General features: G+C 49.1%; 1 protein-coding gene across 4 annotated transcripts in view; it reads right to left on the bottom strand.

Annotated features, from left to right (window-relative positions):
- The window catches only part of Sh3d19 (SH3 domain containing 19), a 119,363-nt gene that overhangs the window by 12,944 nt on the left and 90,190 nt on the right, over positions 1–16,229 (bottom strand). For 3 of the 4 annotated variants that reach the window (XM_060378518.1, XM_060378520.1, XM_060378521.1), the window contains exons 9-14: positions 15,643–15,755; positions 10,389–10,447; positions 9,186–9,444; positions 7,406–7,474; positions 1,624–1,711; positions 608–738 (exon numbers count right to left, since the gene is read on the bottom strand). In XM_060378518.1, the coding sequence (XP_060234501.1) occupies positions 608–738; positions 1,624–1,711; positions 7,406–7,474; positions 9,186–9,444; positions 10,389–10,447; positions 15,643–15,755 (719 nt within the window). The remainder of the gene's footprint in view (positions 1–607; positions 739–1,623; positions 1,712–7,405; positions 7,475–9,185; positions 9,445–10,388; positions 10,448–15,642; positions 15,756–16,229) is intronic. The other variant, XM_060378519.1, reaches the window with a different exon arrangement.

Genomic DNA, 16,229 nt, shown 5'->3' with positions numbered 1-16,229 from the left:
GTGATCTTGCTTTGCCCTCTTTCACAGCTACCCAGGCTGAGCATAACATTCGACACTCTGGAGTGTGTTCACAAGTTAAGCTATTGGGGGCTATAAAACTGTGATGCTTCACTACTGTTTTCGCCAATCAGACTTGAAAATATTGCGTGAAAAACCATCAGTGGACCACGACCTCCAGTAGGAGTCCTGGTATTCTCAAAGTGACTCGGAACCATGCCCCCAAAGAACATCCTGTCAGAGCTGTTCAGCAGCATTTAACTCAGCTTCGCTCGGCTCCTCAAACAACCAAGGGTAAACCATCGGTCGGCTGATACCGCTTCTTCGGAGCATGGCGGGCCCAGCAAGGGGCACACAACTGAAGACACTGCTCCGCTCCCCTGGACTCCGTCAGACAGGTCAGCAGGCGGAGTCCTGTGAGCCCGTAGCCCTTCCATAGCTGACTACTGACAAAGCCAGTCTGTGAGGGAAGAACAGCCCAGCTGCCACATGATGAAGAGAAGACAGAGAGGGGAACTCAAGATTCCTGGCTCCTAGCTATCCCTTCCCATCTCTGAGTCTCACTGACTCACTGAACACGTGGCCAAATGAAATAAACACACCCGCTTACCACGACTCTGACGTGATTGGCAGGGAACAGGCCGGACTGCCCTCTGCATTTCCCTCTGTACCATTCTGTATCTATTTTTTCGAGAAGATAAACAGTTTCTCCAGATGTGAGGCTCAGATCATCGGCTTGCTCTGCAATACAGAATTAGCGGCCCTCAGATGCGCGTGTGGGTAAAGCCGAGAACAGAGCAGCACTTACTTCTGGCCACAGTGCAGTGCTCTCCAGGGACGCTGGCGGGCTAGATTAGACTGACCAAATTAGGTCTTTCATGCAATTTTATATAAAAAATTGATATTAGAGGTTCTCTTTTCTAGGACAAGATTAGATGTATTTACTAAGGGAAACAGCTTTTAAAACCACCACTGTCCTGGCCAGTGAGTCCTAATGTGCCAACGTTGAAAACACATTCAACACTGGAAGGCCTGTGGTGTGACACCCTTACCATTATTCCCAGGCACCATTAAAAGCCACTGCAACTTCAAATATTAGCTAAGGGAGTCCTGCAGCTCTTCAGGAAGAAACTTTATTTACATTAAAATAAAAATTAATCTTCCGGGTATACAAATATATAATAATGTATATATATATAAGTTGTAAATAATTAAAAGAAAACATTAAAATGATTACAAAAACATAATACTTTGATGTCCTAGGTAAGGGGTGGGCGAGACACATTATAATTAAAAAAACCCACTTTACTTATTAAATTAGAATTAACTTCATCACAATGCTAAGCAAGTAAACGATCTGTCTGGGCCTCCGAAGAATGTTATTTTGAGCTGAAACTTCACCACAAAGTTAAGGTTTGTAACTGGTAAGCAATGGCTATTTCTTTATTTGGATAGGGAGCCTCCCATCCCTTTCAAAGGACTGGCTTTCAGCTACGCTCTGTCAAGACTGGGGGCATGGCCCCTTCCTGAAGGTAGGGTTGATGGGTAAGATGCCCGCAGGCTCAGGCAGCGAGGAGAAAGGCTTTGAAAGGCGCCCGGGCTCCATTAGTTGTTACTTGTCCTCACCTGCTGGGAAGTCATGGAGAACCAGAGCGTGTGGAGCCCCGCTGTCAGCAGGCTTCTGAGTGTGGCCCGAGTCCTGGGGGAAACAGGGCTGTGAATGGAGGGCAGATAGACAAGGTTTCACTTCTCTCTCCGAGGCCACTGTTTTCTCATTGGAGCCCTCAAAGAGCTGCCCCAGAACACGAGCTGCAGCCCACACAGCGGAGCTAGACACGGAGCCATTCTCGCCTCAGAGGGAGCACGTGCTTGGAGGGGGCAAAGGGACAGATGTCAGCTGCACATCAGTGAGCTTGCTTTTCAGGGTTTCCCTACTGCATGCGTGTGGGTGTTCTGCCTGCGCCATGTCTGTGCACCACACAGCCTGGCACCCACACGGCCCAGAAGAAGGCTCCTGGGCTCCTTGGAACTGCAGTTACCCAGAACGAGCCTGTGTCCTCTACAAAGTGGAAGGAAGCCTTTCTCTTTTTTAAAGATTGATTTATTATGTATACAGTGTTCTGCCTGCATGTACACCCGCACCAGAAGAGGGCACCAGATCTCACTACAAATGGTCGTGAGCCACCATGTGGTTCTGGGAATTGAACCCAGGTCCTCCGGAAGAGCAGCCGGTGTGCCTAACCCTTGAGCCATCCCGTCAGCCCAGCAGTATTTTAACTTGTCATCTTTCCAGCCCAAATAAGCATTTTGGTTTTAAAGGAAAAAACTAAAACAAAACAGAACTGTTTAACTTAAAAACTTTGAAAGAAATAAAAACAAAACCCCATACCACTTACCCTGCCTCAAAGCTGTGGGATTTACCCACTTTGCCTGTCAGTGGTGCTTCCCCCTTCAACCGATCGACTTAACCCTGAAAGACAGCTTTCACATGGAAGCTCTTTATGAGGAAGAGAGAGAAGTTCTGGATTCGTGCTCTTGCTTTTTGCAATGAAAGCAGCTAATGACTCCCACAAAAGAAAAACCAGTTCACTTATTATCACCTGACTGAATACATCCTCCAGTCTGAAAGCAATGTTATTTCCCGTGCTTGCTTGGCCTTCCTATTTAACCCAAATGGCTTATTCAACAGCAATTCTACGTCAATTAGCAGACAGGACGCAGTACTCGTTCACTGGGTAAGCCTCGGCCTGGACTAGCTGTGGGCGGTTGAGGAGGAACGCTTCATTACTGACGGCTGCGGTCTCTTTGGTTTTACTGCTTCTCCTCCTCTTCCATCTGTGTCTTCTTCCTCCTCCTCTTCCTTCTCCTTTTTTCTTTTTCTTTTCTCTGTGTAGCCTTGACTGTCCTGGATTCACTTTGTAGGTCAGGCTGGTCTTGAACTCACGGAGATCCACCTGCCTTTGCCTCCCTAGTGCTGGGATCACAGGCGTGAGCCACTGCATCTGGCTCCTCCTCCTCCCACTCCTCCTGCTGCTGCTGTGTTATGGACCAGGCTGGCCTCAAACTCACAGAGATCCTCTTGCCTCTGCTGGGATTAAAGGCCCATGGCACCATGCCCTGCTTACTTTGTTTCTTGAGGCAGGGTCTCACTGTATCTCCAGGCAGGCCTGGAACTCACTATGTAGACTAGCATGGTTTCATAGACATGATGCTCCTGCCTCAGCATCCTGAGTGCTAAGATAATGGGCACATGACTCCACAGCCGGGCTCTCAAGTCTTTTCATATGAAGAAACAGCTTATCAATGACACCCTCCTTACCACCACCAATAACAACCTCCTCACCCCATCAATGACATCCTCCTCACCCCCATCAATGACACCCTCCTCACCACCACCAATGACACCCTCCTCACCCCCATCAATGACATCCTTCTCACCACACTCCTCACCACCAATGACACCCTCCTCACCACCACCAATGACACCCTCCTCACCACCACCAATGACATCCTCCTCACCCCATCAATGACATCCTCCTCACCCCCATCAATGACACCCTCCTCACCACCACCAATGACACCCTCCTCACCCCCATCAATGACATCCTTCTCACCACACTCCTCACCCCCATCAATGATATCCTTCTCACCACACTCCTCACCACCAATGACACCCTCCTCACCACCATCAATGACACCTTCCTCATCACCAATGACACCCTCCTCACCCCCATCAATGACACCCTCCTCACCACACTCCTCACGTCCATCAATGACACCCTCCTCACCACCCTCCTCACCACCATCAATGACACCCTCCTCACCACATCAATGACACCCTCCTCACCACCCCCCTCACCCCCATCAATGACATCCTCCTCACCCCATCAATGACACCTTCCTCACCACCACCATCAGTTAAAGGGTGCTGCTTCCTTTCCTCAATGGTGCTGGCAATCAAGGCCGGGGCCTTACTCACAGGGGAGGAAGTACTCAGCCTGGACCCTGGGGAGACGTTACTTAAATTCTTCAACACTAGCAACTTATGGAATAAATGAAGCTAGATGTTTTTGTGCTTTCTCTCTCTTTTTCAGTGACTCTTGACCCCTTAGCGATGTTCACCCTGTCCCTCCCACAGTCCCGGTGCACTGCCTTGATCACCGTGAGAAATGGCTGCTCTTCCCACCCCCAGCATTCTGTCAGCTCTTTCCTGAACCTCCTGCTCTTTTAACCAAAATGCAGCACAGGGGCAAACTGTCTATTCTTAATACAGGTAAGCAGAACTGTACTCAGCTCCGGACAACAGTGGCTGACGCAGCCCTTTAGATAAGCTTACTAAACAACAGTTTCCTAGCTCCTGCTTACTGCCTTTGTCTAAATGAGCAACACGGGAGTGTTGGTAATTGTGAGCTATTTTAGGTCTCCAGTGGCTTTAAAATTACCATTTATGTAATTAATTTTGTGTTTGTGCATTGTGTGCGTGTGTGTGCGTGCATGATTTTTATTTGTTCCTGGTTTATATCTGTAGGAAGAGGAATGCCTATTCAATAAACAGTATTAGGCTGGACGGCTACTGACTTGCAAATAATCAAGCTAGAGGCTCACCAGAGGGCACAGGCTCCACAGGATTGTCCACCAGGGGGCAGACAACCCAGGCCCTGCCTCCAGGGGGCGTGGCTGGCAGTAAGCGTGAGGCGGTTCAAAGGTCTTCCTCTATTACTGCTAAGAGATGATACTTTAACAGCAGGAATTAGTTGCTCACTTACTCAGTCACTGTGACAAACACCTCCATGCGCTAACATTCGCTCACTTAACTTGTTAACTTGTTATATACAATTCAAAATAAAACATCCATTTAGGATACTCATAGAATTGTGCAACTATCATTTTCATGATCTCTGCCCTTCCCTGCAGGACCTATGTAGGGGCCAGAGTTATGTTTTAAGTTTTAATTGCTGTGCTTAAGAGATCTAACCTGTAAGCCCAGGTGCCCTAGGACAGGTAACTTCCTGGAACATAAGACAACCAGCCGAGCATTTTCACTTCTGTTAATCAGGTTGGTTGCCCCAATCACACACAGGCTGGAGGTACCCAGAATGTACAACAGGATGTATGCTTGCCCCAGACTGGACAAAGCGGGGAAGTACACAGCCTGTGGGTCTTCCCTTGGTAAGCCTTCTCTGGGAATCCCTGCTACGGATCTGGCCACTGTCCATTGTCCTGGCCAGGATTTAACAAAGCTTGCTTCAAATTTGGCTCAAGAAATGGTGGCAGTGTTCTATTCTTCCGGAAATTAACAGCTGCTGCTGTGGAGTACTCCCCCTCTACCCTCCCTCAGCCCTCAGCGAACACTAACCTACTTTCTGTCTTAGGATTTACCTTTTCTGGGTTTCCAGACAGTACGTCAATTCTAAAAGCAACTCTGCTGGGTGTTACCATACCTTCCTCCCATGTGAAAACAAAACCATACAAAACCACAACCAGCTTTAGTGCAGTCTGTGGCCAGCCAGGGTGCTAGATGGAACATTTGGGGACAATTCTCCACTTTATGACCTTCAGATTCAAGCATAATCGGTATCTTCTGTTCACCAGCTTAGGGGAAGGTGTGACACAGCTTTAGACCTCCTCACTGCTTTTGGTGGTCTTGGGAATGAGCGCCAGTGCAGGCTAGATCAGTGCTGGGCCAGTGAGCTGCTCAAGCTGCGTTTTCTAAAGACTGTAACAGCCAGCACAAGCAATACCATGCCCTTGCAGGCCGGTTCTCTGAAAATCCACAGCCTGAGACCAAGAGGCAAGGTCCGAAGAGGTGAAATTTTGGTCTGTTACAATTTTTAATTTTTAAGTTAAAAATCTATTTATATATGAAAGGAAGATTTTTTTTTTTTATTTTTGGCAGAGAAAGTCCTGCCATTACCAAACAAGATGCTCTGAGAGAAAAATGGTGGCTACAGCAGATGGAAGACGCTGGACCCAGACAGAGAAGACGGGTAAGAAGTCATCCTGTGTGAACTAGTTAGATTTTCACATGCCAGCTGTGCGAGCTGAAGATTATCTCCTCTCCCTAAAATCAGAATTTTCAGCGTCTCAGAAAAACTTCAGAAGATAAACTGCCTTCCAAGAAGGAATGAGACTAGATTATGAAATCTGGGCAGAGTAACAAACTGTATTCGTTACTTGAGTTGAGTGACTGGTGGGCTGTGTTTTCATGTGTGTTACCTTGAGTAACAAAGAGTGAAGACTTAACTGACAAGTTTACAGTCTTCCATAAATACAGGCGACGGTGTGGCTCTGCCGTGGAACAGCTGCCTCCTGCACTGCTAAACAAACGTCTTAGGAATCTCTGTGTCTTAGGTCAGGCCCCACAAACTGCTGTCTGGCCTAAACTGTGACCTGAGGCACTGGATTATCCTTCATTATTTAATGAACTTATTAAATCAGAGAAACAAGGTTTCCAAGAAGCTTCCCTCCTAGGCCCAGACAGTGTCTCCTGCCACCAGGGCTGGCTCTGACACCCCCGCCCCCCCCACACCTGCTCCCCTGGCATCCAGGAAGAGAGCTTGGCCCCTCTGCCCCACTTCCTAAGCACTGGAATTACATGGGGAGCGCCCAGCACACCATGACAGACTAAGCTTGCTTTTTTGCTTTGTTTTTTTCAGACAGGATCTCTCTAAATTCCCTGGCTCTCAGTAGAGCAGGCTGGCCTGGAATTCACAAAGATCCACCTGCCCCTGCCTCCGAGTGCTGGGATTAAAGGCATCACCACCACTGCAGGGCTAAGCTTGCATTTTAAAGGTATCTTTTACGTCAGATTTAGCATTTGCAGGATTCCTTTTAACGTAATCGATTCATCCTACTTATAAAAACAAAACCTCTGGTGCTAAACAGGTTCACAGCTGGGTGGAGGCAGAGGCAGAGGCAGAGGCAGGCGGGTATCTATGAGTTCGAGGCCAGCCTGGTCTACAGAGCCAGTTCCAGGATAGCCAGGGCCACACAGAGAAACCCTGTCTGAGAAAACAAAACAAACAAAAAGAAACAAACAAAAAAGATAACGGGTTCTTCTTGTTTAAAGGGGTAGCGCTCTCAGCTGAAACTCGCGAGTCCTGGCTCCCACAGCCACCGACGCGGTGGCAGAACACGGCGCCCCGTGATCACGGTCATTTCCTCCAGCGCGGGGGCCATGACCTTTTCCTGCGCACAGTGGCCTGCGCCCTCCCCGCGCTGCCGCCCTATCCACGCCCGTGCCTTCCCCACGCCCGCGCCCTCCCCACGCCCGGGCCCTCTCCACGCCCGCGCCCTCCCCACGGCGGCGCCCCGGAGCTGTCCCTGCGCTGTAAGGGCCGCCGCCCTCTGAGCCACGCAGGGTCGTGCAGGGTGGATCCGCGCGGCAGGGGCGGGGAGCGGCGCGTACCTTGCAGGGTTGCTCCGCGGGGCTCGGGGAGGCAGCGTCTTCGCTGGCCAGGCCGCGGGGCACCGACAGCTTAAACAGAAAGGAAGACGTTAGGATGTGCACGCGTGCGAAGGTGCAAACGCTCGAGCACGCGAGGGCAGTGCGGCCCCTTCCCGCAGGCCTGAGGCCGAGGCCAGCTCTCTGGGGCTCCGCAGGTGCTCCCTGGTGCTCCCCGCTGCCCGCACTCTCCTCCTGCTCCCATCCAGCGCCATCCTACTACGGCTTTGTGCCCGGGCCCCAGGCCCGAGGCTCTGCTCCTGCCTTGGTAAATTTTGGCTGGTGAGTGCTCGTGCGCGTTCTGTGTGACACTCTGAAGGCGTGGGGTTGCAAGCGCAGAGAAGGAGGGGCGGCCTAGTCGGCCTCTTCCCCAAGGGCCAGGCACCCATGCTAGACTCCCAGAGTGCGGCCTGGGAGGTGAACTTAATCCTTCACCAGGAGACACACGGCTCTAGGGGGACCAGCATTTTGAGTTCTGGATTCGCTTGAATTCCGTCAGTGTTCTGACTCTGTACAACTGTGCGCAGCCAAGGGAAGCCCGGTCCGCTGAGCAGACGATCTTGGCCCAGGATGACCAAAGCCCACAGAAGCCACACGGCCAGCTAACTCCCGGCGGAGGGTGGACTCCAAGCCGGACTCCAAGCCGGTTGCTCTGGGCTGAAGTTCTGCTTTCCCTGCCTTTCTCTCTGTCCTGCTCTCATTTTCCTTGTTTGTGTAATGGAGATAACAACAGTATCTAAGCTAGGAGGTTGGTTTGGAATAGTGCCTAGCTCGTAACTAGTTCTCAACACACACCAGTCACTGTTCACCTCATTAAATCATCTGTCCCAAAGACTGTCCCTCGGGTCGAGTAGTTTCACTGGTTCATACTTTATCTGAGCAGACAGAGCGAGCGTGAGAGAGAGCAGGATAAAGTTACTAACACTGCCATCCAGCACTGCCGTACAATTGCTCCCAAACCACGGCTGCCCCGCCCACTCCTAAGTGAATTTCCATGCTTTTCTGGGTTGACCTGACCACACAGAGAGCAAATCAATTCTGTCAGTTGTGGAAACACACGCAAAAGTCATCTGATGAAGAACATCCAACGAGAACAAAATTAATATTCAACTATCCCAATTACTGATAAGAACTTTTAACTAGTAGCTATTAAATGGGCCATGGTAATTATGCTTGCAGAATGGGGAAAATCTGTAAGAACGTCCATTGATCTTAATAAAAGCTTAATTTCTACTCATTTGGATGCTACTCCCTTAGTGTGCTAAGCAGCTGGAAAGCACAAACTACCACAGGAGATGGAGCGTCCGCCAGGTCCTCCGCCTCAGCTCCTCCTGCGTCAGTGAGAATTCCTGCCTGCCTGCTTTCCCTTCTGGGCGCTTCTCCTAACCCCCACACCCTGTCTGGAAAACCCGGGTTTTCTTGTTCTGTTTTTTTAAAGCTATGTTTGTTTTATGTGTATGACTATTTCGCCGGCATGTATGTGTGTGCATCACATGTGTTCTGGAAGCAGAGTGAGGGAACTCTGGGTGATAGGAACCACAGCGGGTGTCCACAAGAACAAGTGCTCTAAAGCACTGAGCCCCCCGCCCCGGAAGTTGAGGTTTTGTGGCCTCTGCAGCCTCTACAGCTTCCCGTGTCAGGGACAAGTCCACGCTTGCTTTTATCACCCTCCCGAGGACTGAGGTCTCTCTCTCTCTCTCCTGGCACAAACCCTTAAGCGCCGACACTTAACGCCCGGGCTTACCATGTACTTCCTGTAGAGAGGGTGTCCCGGTTTAGGGCGAGGGGGTAGCACCGGATCTTGGTTTTTAAAGACCTGACTCTTGGCTTTTGGGAGTCCAGACGCCAGGGGGCCCTGCTTTTTCGGAAGATCCATGTCGGACGAGGACCGACTGAAAGGCAGGTTTTTGCTTGATTTGGCTGCAGAGAGTTTAGGGGGCGGTGGTCTCTCAGGGGCCCCCTTGGGAGGCCTCCAAACTGGAATGACTTTCCCATGCTCAGGTCTGAAAGGCAAAGGGGAGCCATGATCAGCATTTTGATCTCATCTGGGTTCTGTTCCATCCTTTCTTGCACACACACACACACACACACACACACACACACACACACACACACAGCCTGGCGCAGGCATGAAGAACCTTTTTGCTAGCGGGATACAATTTACTGAAACCTGCAGGGTATGCTATTTTGAGCAAATGACTGTTGCATTAAACATTATATTAGAGGAAATACCATGATGCTCCAGCTTCCTCTTATCTTGCACTAGAGATTCATTAGTTCAAGACAAACAAGCATTTACTGTCATGAGCTCTCTAAGGCCCCAACTGCTCCTAAACCCACTGACTATATCAGGAAGCTAAGTACTTTCTACCACAGTCTGAGACAAAAGCTTATTCATGTGCCAATATCAGGTTTATGTGCTCGGGCCTTTGCGTGATTAGAAAAAGGAACGTCAAAGTCCCGACGTTCACATTGCAGGCCTTAATTCAGATCAGCATAAACAAAGTCCTGAAAATGGAACAGGACAGCTACTACTTTGAAAACCTTTTTCCTAATCTCTAAATGCAAATAAATTTCAGCATGGCAATGCTTTCTGAAAGCATGACAGCCTTTGTTCAAACACCTCCAGAGCTGAGGGGCCAGGCCACCTTTGAGCTCCCTTCAGCGGTGCTGAGAAACAGGCCTGCCTCTCCTAACAGGGGGTTGTTTATGAGCAGATTCCAGAGTTTGGAAAAAGTCTGTGCTCTGTAGGTTTTTGGATCTTGTTAAAAGAAAAAGAGATCAGAGAGTCCCCAAACCTGCTGTCACACGCAGCCTGGGCCGGCAGCCTGGGCAGACTCAGGAGGTTCTTTCCAAGACAAGATCTAAGGCTCACAGCCTGCATCTGGACAGCAAACAAGAGCCAGCTGCAAGGCGTTCACGCCCCTCCACTGTCCCCGTCACCTACCTTGGTGGCAGCCTGGGCGGGCCTTGTACCAAGCCTGATTCACTCGCTTGCTCCAGTCCCTACAAACATCACAGAACGCTTTTCAGTCAAGACTAACCGAAAACCAGAGTTTGCAAGAACTGAGACCAACTTTTCAGGTGAGTCTCTAAGTAGAAAAGCCGTGAAGTCACAGAGGACAGCCGAGAGGGACTCTCAGTGTTACACATATACACATAAATACGCACATACATTCAATCTATTTATTTATTTATTTTTGAGACAATGTCTTACTTTGCTGGCCTGAACTATAGAACTATATATAGACCAGGCTGGCCTCGCGCTCACAGAGGACCCACCTGCCTCTGTCTTTAGAGTACTGGGATTAAAGGCGTGCTCTATGACGCCCAGCCGCAAAGCAATATTTAAATAAGACTTTTTTATGCGTCTGACTGTTTGGCCTACACATATGTCTGTACGCCATGTGTGTCTGGTACCCTCTGAGGACAGAGGGGTGTGGGGGGGGATCCTAGGTGGTGGTCTTCTCCTTTCCTGCTAGAGACTGCTTGTTTCAGCTTTAACCCATTTCTTCATCTCAGTTAGGGTGGAAACGAGCGTCCTGAGCTTAAACCGAGAGTGAAGCCGTTTTTAACAGTCGGCTCTCACCCCCTTGCTGCAGAGCTCCAAAGCAATGGGTTTTGAACTAAAGTTGAGGATGTCAAAAAGAACTGGAAGTGTGGCCTCCCAGGAAGGTGGGAGAGGAGAGATAGGGGGCAGGAGGGAAGGGGCTTCTCCAGACAGCAGGCAGGCCGCCTGGTTGCCAACAGCTTTGTGGGGAGCAGGGGAGTGCCTGGAAAGCACAGACATGTCAGCGTGCCCTCTGCAGCCTAATGGTGGACGGGAGAATTTGGAGGAGGGTGAAGGGAGATTTCTCTAGAACAGGCATGGCCCATTCTGCTTCAAAGGTTTTCAGAACATGTCATAGGCCGAGAATTCTGTCAGCGAGAAACTGAAAGACCTCACAGCCCAAACAGGCCTTTCTATTCTTTCCTTTTGGAACTATCCTAACTAAATTGTTCCCTTATTTTTTTCAATTGAAAAACTGAAAGAATTTACCAGTAAGACCAACTTTCCCTTTCCTGCTTTTGAAGACCTCAGCATACACCATGAAACACTGTCTCCAAGATCTTAAGGGAACATTTTCTAGGCCTTTAAAATTACTCTGAATTAACAATTACTTAGTTATTGCTAAAGAATCTTTGGGTAAATTCAAATGGTTTAATCCTTATAACAAATGACTTGAAACTTCTTTCCATGACTCTTAAACTCATGCTATTTATAACATTTCCTTAAATACCAAGTGATTAATCGCCAATAACTCATTTTTTAAAAAACAAATTAAGCCCTTAAAACCTGGTTTCACTAATGAGTTCAGTTAATGTGGCGAAGCAGGCCACCAGCTCATAAACCCTGCAATATTCCGGAGTATAACCCAGGCCTCTTAAAGCGTGCTGCTGCGGTAATTCTCCCCGACAATACTGCTCTGATAAAATGCGTTTCTTCCTCGGCCCCCTTCACAGTTAAAGCAAACACACCTTAGCAGGGAAGGAGAGCTTTTTATTGGTTTTCCTCAAAATTGGTTGTGGGATGTGCCTTAATAGCTAAGGAAGATCTCAGCAAAAATATTAACGTGCTACTCTGATAGAGAAGGGTTTCTATCGCATGGCGTATGACAGAGAGTGGCTGTGCCATCCTGGAGTGCAGATTTCCTTCTCTCATTTACCTTCAGCAAGGCTTTACCACAACTGAGCCATGTCCTACCTGTGTAGCTTTTTTTAGTTACTTATTATACGTAGGAGTGCTCTAACTGCATGTACACCTGCACACCAGAAGAGGGCGCCAGATCCCAGCATAGATGGTTGTGAGCCGCCATGTGGGTGCTGGGCGTTGTGCCCAGGCCCTCTGGAAGAGCAGACAGTGCTCTTAACTGCTGAGCCATCTCTCCAGGCCTGAAATATTTTTTGATCTCTCATTTTTGACAAACTTTACGTTGAACAAGAAAGGCGTACCCTGGAAGGCGCTGACACCCTGAGACAGGCAGGCAGGTACCCTCGTGCTGCAGCTGCCTTGGTGTTTGCCGAGTCTGGGCTGGTGCCCAGGTTCTGCCAACAGTCCTCGGAGACTGTGGTGAGAGTCCCCCTCTTCAGCACCCCACATATGCTGTGAAGCCTTTCTGTATCTTCTCAGGTTTTTCCGGTTCTGATACCCTGAAACTCTGTCCCTGAGATGATGGCTGAGTTCCTGGCCGAGCGTCTTTCTGTTCAAAGCGCTTCCACAGATGCCATCTTTTCACCATCTGCATTAGAACCACACTTTAAGTTTAGAAAAATTCCTTTTTTCTTCATTGCTTTTGAGACCGGATTTTGCTGCACAGCCTGCCCGGCAGGGGCGCTCACCATCTTCCCTCAGCGTCTCCAGGGGCTCCCGGGTTCTTGTGGCACCTTAAAAAGGTAGATATTTCTCCTTCCAAGCCGGCGTGCGTGTCACGTGTGTTGGAACTGGGAGCAGCTGGCTTAGGTGTGTTTGGGGAGTTGGCACTCCCTCTTCCAGCAGGGCTTCCATCAGCTTGTCCTCGGCACAGACCCTGCCGTGCGGTGGGCCTGGCCTGAGCCATGCAGGGCAGGCAGTGCGGGGATGTGTAACGGGAGCACGCAGCCCCAGCACCCCCACCGCCAACCCCCCCCCCCCCCGGCGCCATCGCTTAAGCAACAGAAGTGAGGTCTGGCAACTGCCGCCGCCAGAGCTGATGAGAAGGTCCTGGTACTCCGGCAAGAGAACAGCCGAGTTTGGTGCAGTGGCCAGCTTTTGTGAAAAGGGGCAGTTGGAAAGGCACTGACACTTTGTTGAGGCTTCCCCTTCACTCCAGTCCTACGGCCGCTGACCTGGATCAACTCGGTAGCTACAACTCTCCAACAAAGTTTTCAGACACCTGTTTGGTGTTAGTCTATAGAAATCACACTTTTTTCTTTCTTTTTTTGATTATTCGGCTCAGACAGTGAGAAAGATGGTTTATTGTACACGAGTTACACTTGGCCACAAGCGAACAGAACTAGTCCAGAATGACAAAGGTCCAGGGCAGAAGGCGAGCGGGGCTGTTCCGGTTGTAGGGAAGGCAGCCTGCTTTTCGGGTGGTCTCGGCGAGAGGGTGTTCCAGAGGCCATCGGAGGCGGTATCGCCGACAGGGGCTAACAGTCCCAGGCCGACAGCTTGCACCAGCGTCCTGGACTTCAGCATCCTTCACTTCTGCAGCCTTCGTGGTGCCAAGTCTATTTACTTGGACCTCGGCCTCATCTTTCTTCTCTTGCGCTTGAGCCTGCGCATCGCTTCTTCCACCACTTCGCTCTCAGGGCGGCAGGAGTTTCAAAGAGGATTGGCGCTGAGGCTGAGGGCACTTGTTTGTTTGTTTGTTCTTTTTGAAACAGGGTTTCTCTGTAGCCTTGACTGTCCTGGACTCACTGTGTAGACCAGGCTGGCCTCAAACTCACAGAGATCCACCTGCCTCTGCCTCCCGAGTGCTAGGATTACAGGCGTGCGCCACCACAACCATAGAAATCACACTTGTGACTTCAGGCAAATCACTGAATTTATAACGTTTCCTCATGCCCTTCTCTTCAGGCTCACTGTGTCTATTATGGTCTGCACACATTAGCACACAGCAGCCCTGACTCCCTCTGAGCGGGGCGCAGGGCAGGATTTCCTCACGTTCATGTGAGGCTGAGATGTAGTGATGAACATGGCAGCTCTCCGTGTGGCTTAGTTTATCTTTAGTTAAACTTCTTTTTTTTTAATTTTAATTTTTTCACAATTTATTCATTCTATGTTCTGATTGAAGTCTCCTCCCAGTCCCACCCTTCTTCCTCCCTCTCCCCTTTCGCTAGTCCACTGAAAGGGGGAGTTCTCCTCCCCTGCCATCTGCCCAGAGCTTATCAAGTCTCATCAGGACTGCCTGGATCCTCTTCCTCTGTGGCCTGGCAAGACCGCATCATCAGGGGCGAGTGATCAGAGAGCAGTTAACTGAGTCCATGTCAGAGACAGCCCCTGTCCGCTCACTCAGAGACCCACATGGAGACTGAGCTGCCAATTGGCCACATCTGAGCAGGGGTCTAGGTCCTCTCCACACACAGTCCTCCATTGGTGCATCAGTCCCGCAGGACCCCTGGGCTCAGACATCCAAGCTTCTTAATGTGTGCATTCTCTCGGACTGTTTGACACAGAGGAGACAAGCCCAGTGTTTGAGTGATTGTTATTCACAGGACAGTGTGCCTGGCTCATCTCATCCTCACTCCTTTCAGTAAGTGAGAGCCGAAGCCCAGACCTTTGCAAGCAGCTTTTCCTCCATACAAGTTTGGGACCACAGTACATCAGGGCCCTACTATCTTCTGCTTTTGGGCTTCCTTGGCCCAGTTTTAATAAAAATTTATTATCAAGTACTTTGAAGATACAAATGATCACTAAATTTTAATTCATTCTACAGAAGACTCTCATTAACTTGGTCCTGGCTAATTTAATTTAATGTCTTTTTCGGAGGAATCCCTCTTGAGTGGATGATTAGATGGGCTTGCCTGTATGATGAGCACAGGGCAAAGCTTTTATAAAAATTGAACTGAATTGGTTTAAAGACTTTAAGAATTGATTTCTCTTGAAACAAGCTATGAAGATAGCCTACCAGGAGGAAATTTTAAAGAATACACAAGGGAACAGTATTAAGTTGGAAATTCAAGATACATCTATAAAAGGTCCCAAGCATGTTAACAAACGCACAACAAAGCATTGCATTTTAATTAAAAAATTTTCTTAAATTTCAGAAGAAAAAAACCTTAGGGTAGTTATTGTAAATTATTATGTTAAAAATAAAAACAGATTTGAGTGCTTTAAAAAAAATACTAACAATTTGACTAATTTATTTCTACACATATTAAAGTTTTTTTGGGGAAGTTTTAATAACCTCATTACCACAGTATCATATAAAAGACATGTCGTTATACTGGTACAGGGGAATTATTTTATAATGAAGTACAAAGAATGGACTCAGTCCTTCTATAGGGACTTGTAAAGTATTGAACATAACATTAAGCAAGTACATGAAGCTTAGCAACTGGGTCCCGATAAAATATTTCTAAAAACCTAGCTGATGGTAAGACCACTTAAGCAGCCACTGCACATCTAGAATTGGCTAAGAACTCTGTCCTGGGCCTGACAGTGTCTCAGTTTCCCTTACCGGGTTTCTAGCTCTGTCAGGGTGACTGCGCTTTCCAGGCACTGTACTGCAAGTATTCCCAACAGGCTTCTCAGCAGGAAGAGGAGGTGGGCTTGGTGAGTCCTCTTGCAAACCTAGGGAAAAGACGGGAGACAGAAGTCACCAGCTGGCCCAGGGCCTAGCATGAATGGACCGTGGCTGGCCTCTAGGAGAATGGCAGCGGAGATCACACCCGGAAGCAGACAGCGGAGGGACGAGCCCTCCCCGGACCTCAGCGAGCTGATGGCGTTTGCTAAGAACAAGGAGCCGGCCTTAGCATTAACGCAGGCCCTCCCACAGCCAGCATCCACCTTAGATCCATCTGCTCTGCCGTAGCTGGTCCCTGCACGTGAAAGTGTCGCTGTAAATCTTACTGCAAATGAAATAAAGCCAAAATATTTCTTCTTGGGCTGGAGAGATGGCTCGGAGGTTAAGAGCACTGTTCCTCCAGAGGTCCTGAGTTCAATTCCCAGCAACCACATGGTGGCTCACAACCATCTACAGTGAGATCTGGTGCCCTCTTCTGGTGCGCAAGCACACATACAGGCATACAGTTAATAAATAAACAA

The sequence above is a fragment of the Meriones unguiculatus genome, chromosome 2 (genome assembly GCF_030254825.1).
Source record: "Meriones unguiculatus strain TT.TT164.6M chromosome 2, Bangor_MerUng_6.1, whole genome shotgun sequence".
NCBI classification, from domain to species: Eukaryota; Metazoa; Chordata; class Mammalia; order Rodentia; family Muridae; genus Meriones; species Meriones unguiculatus.
This window is presented reverse-complemented; position numbering and strand designations above follow the sequence as displayed.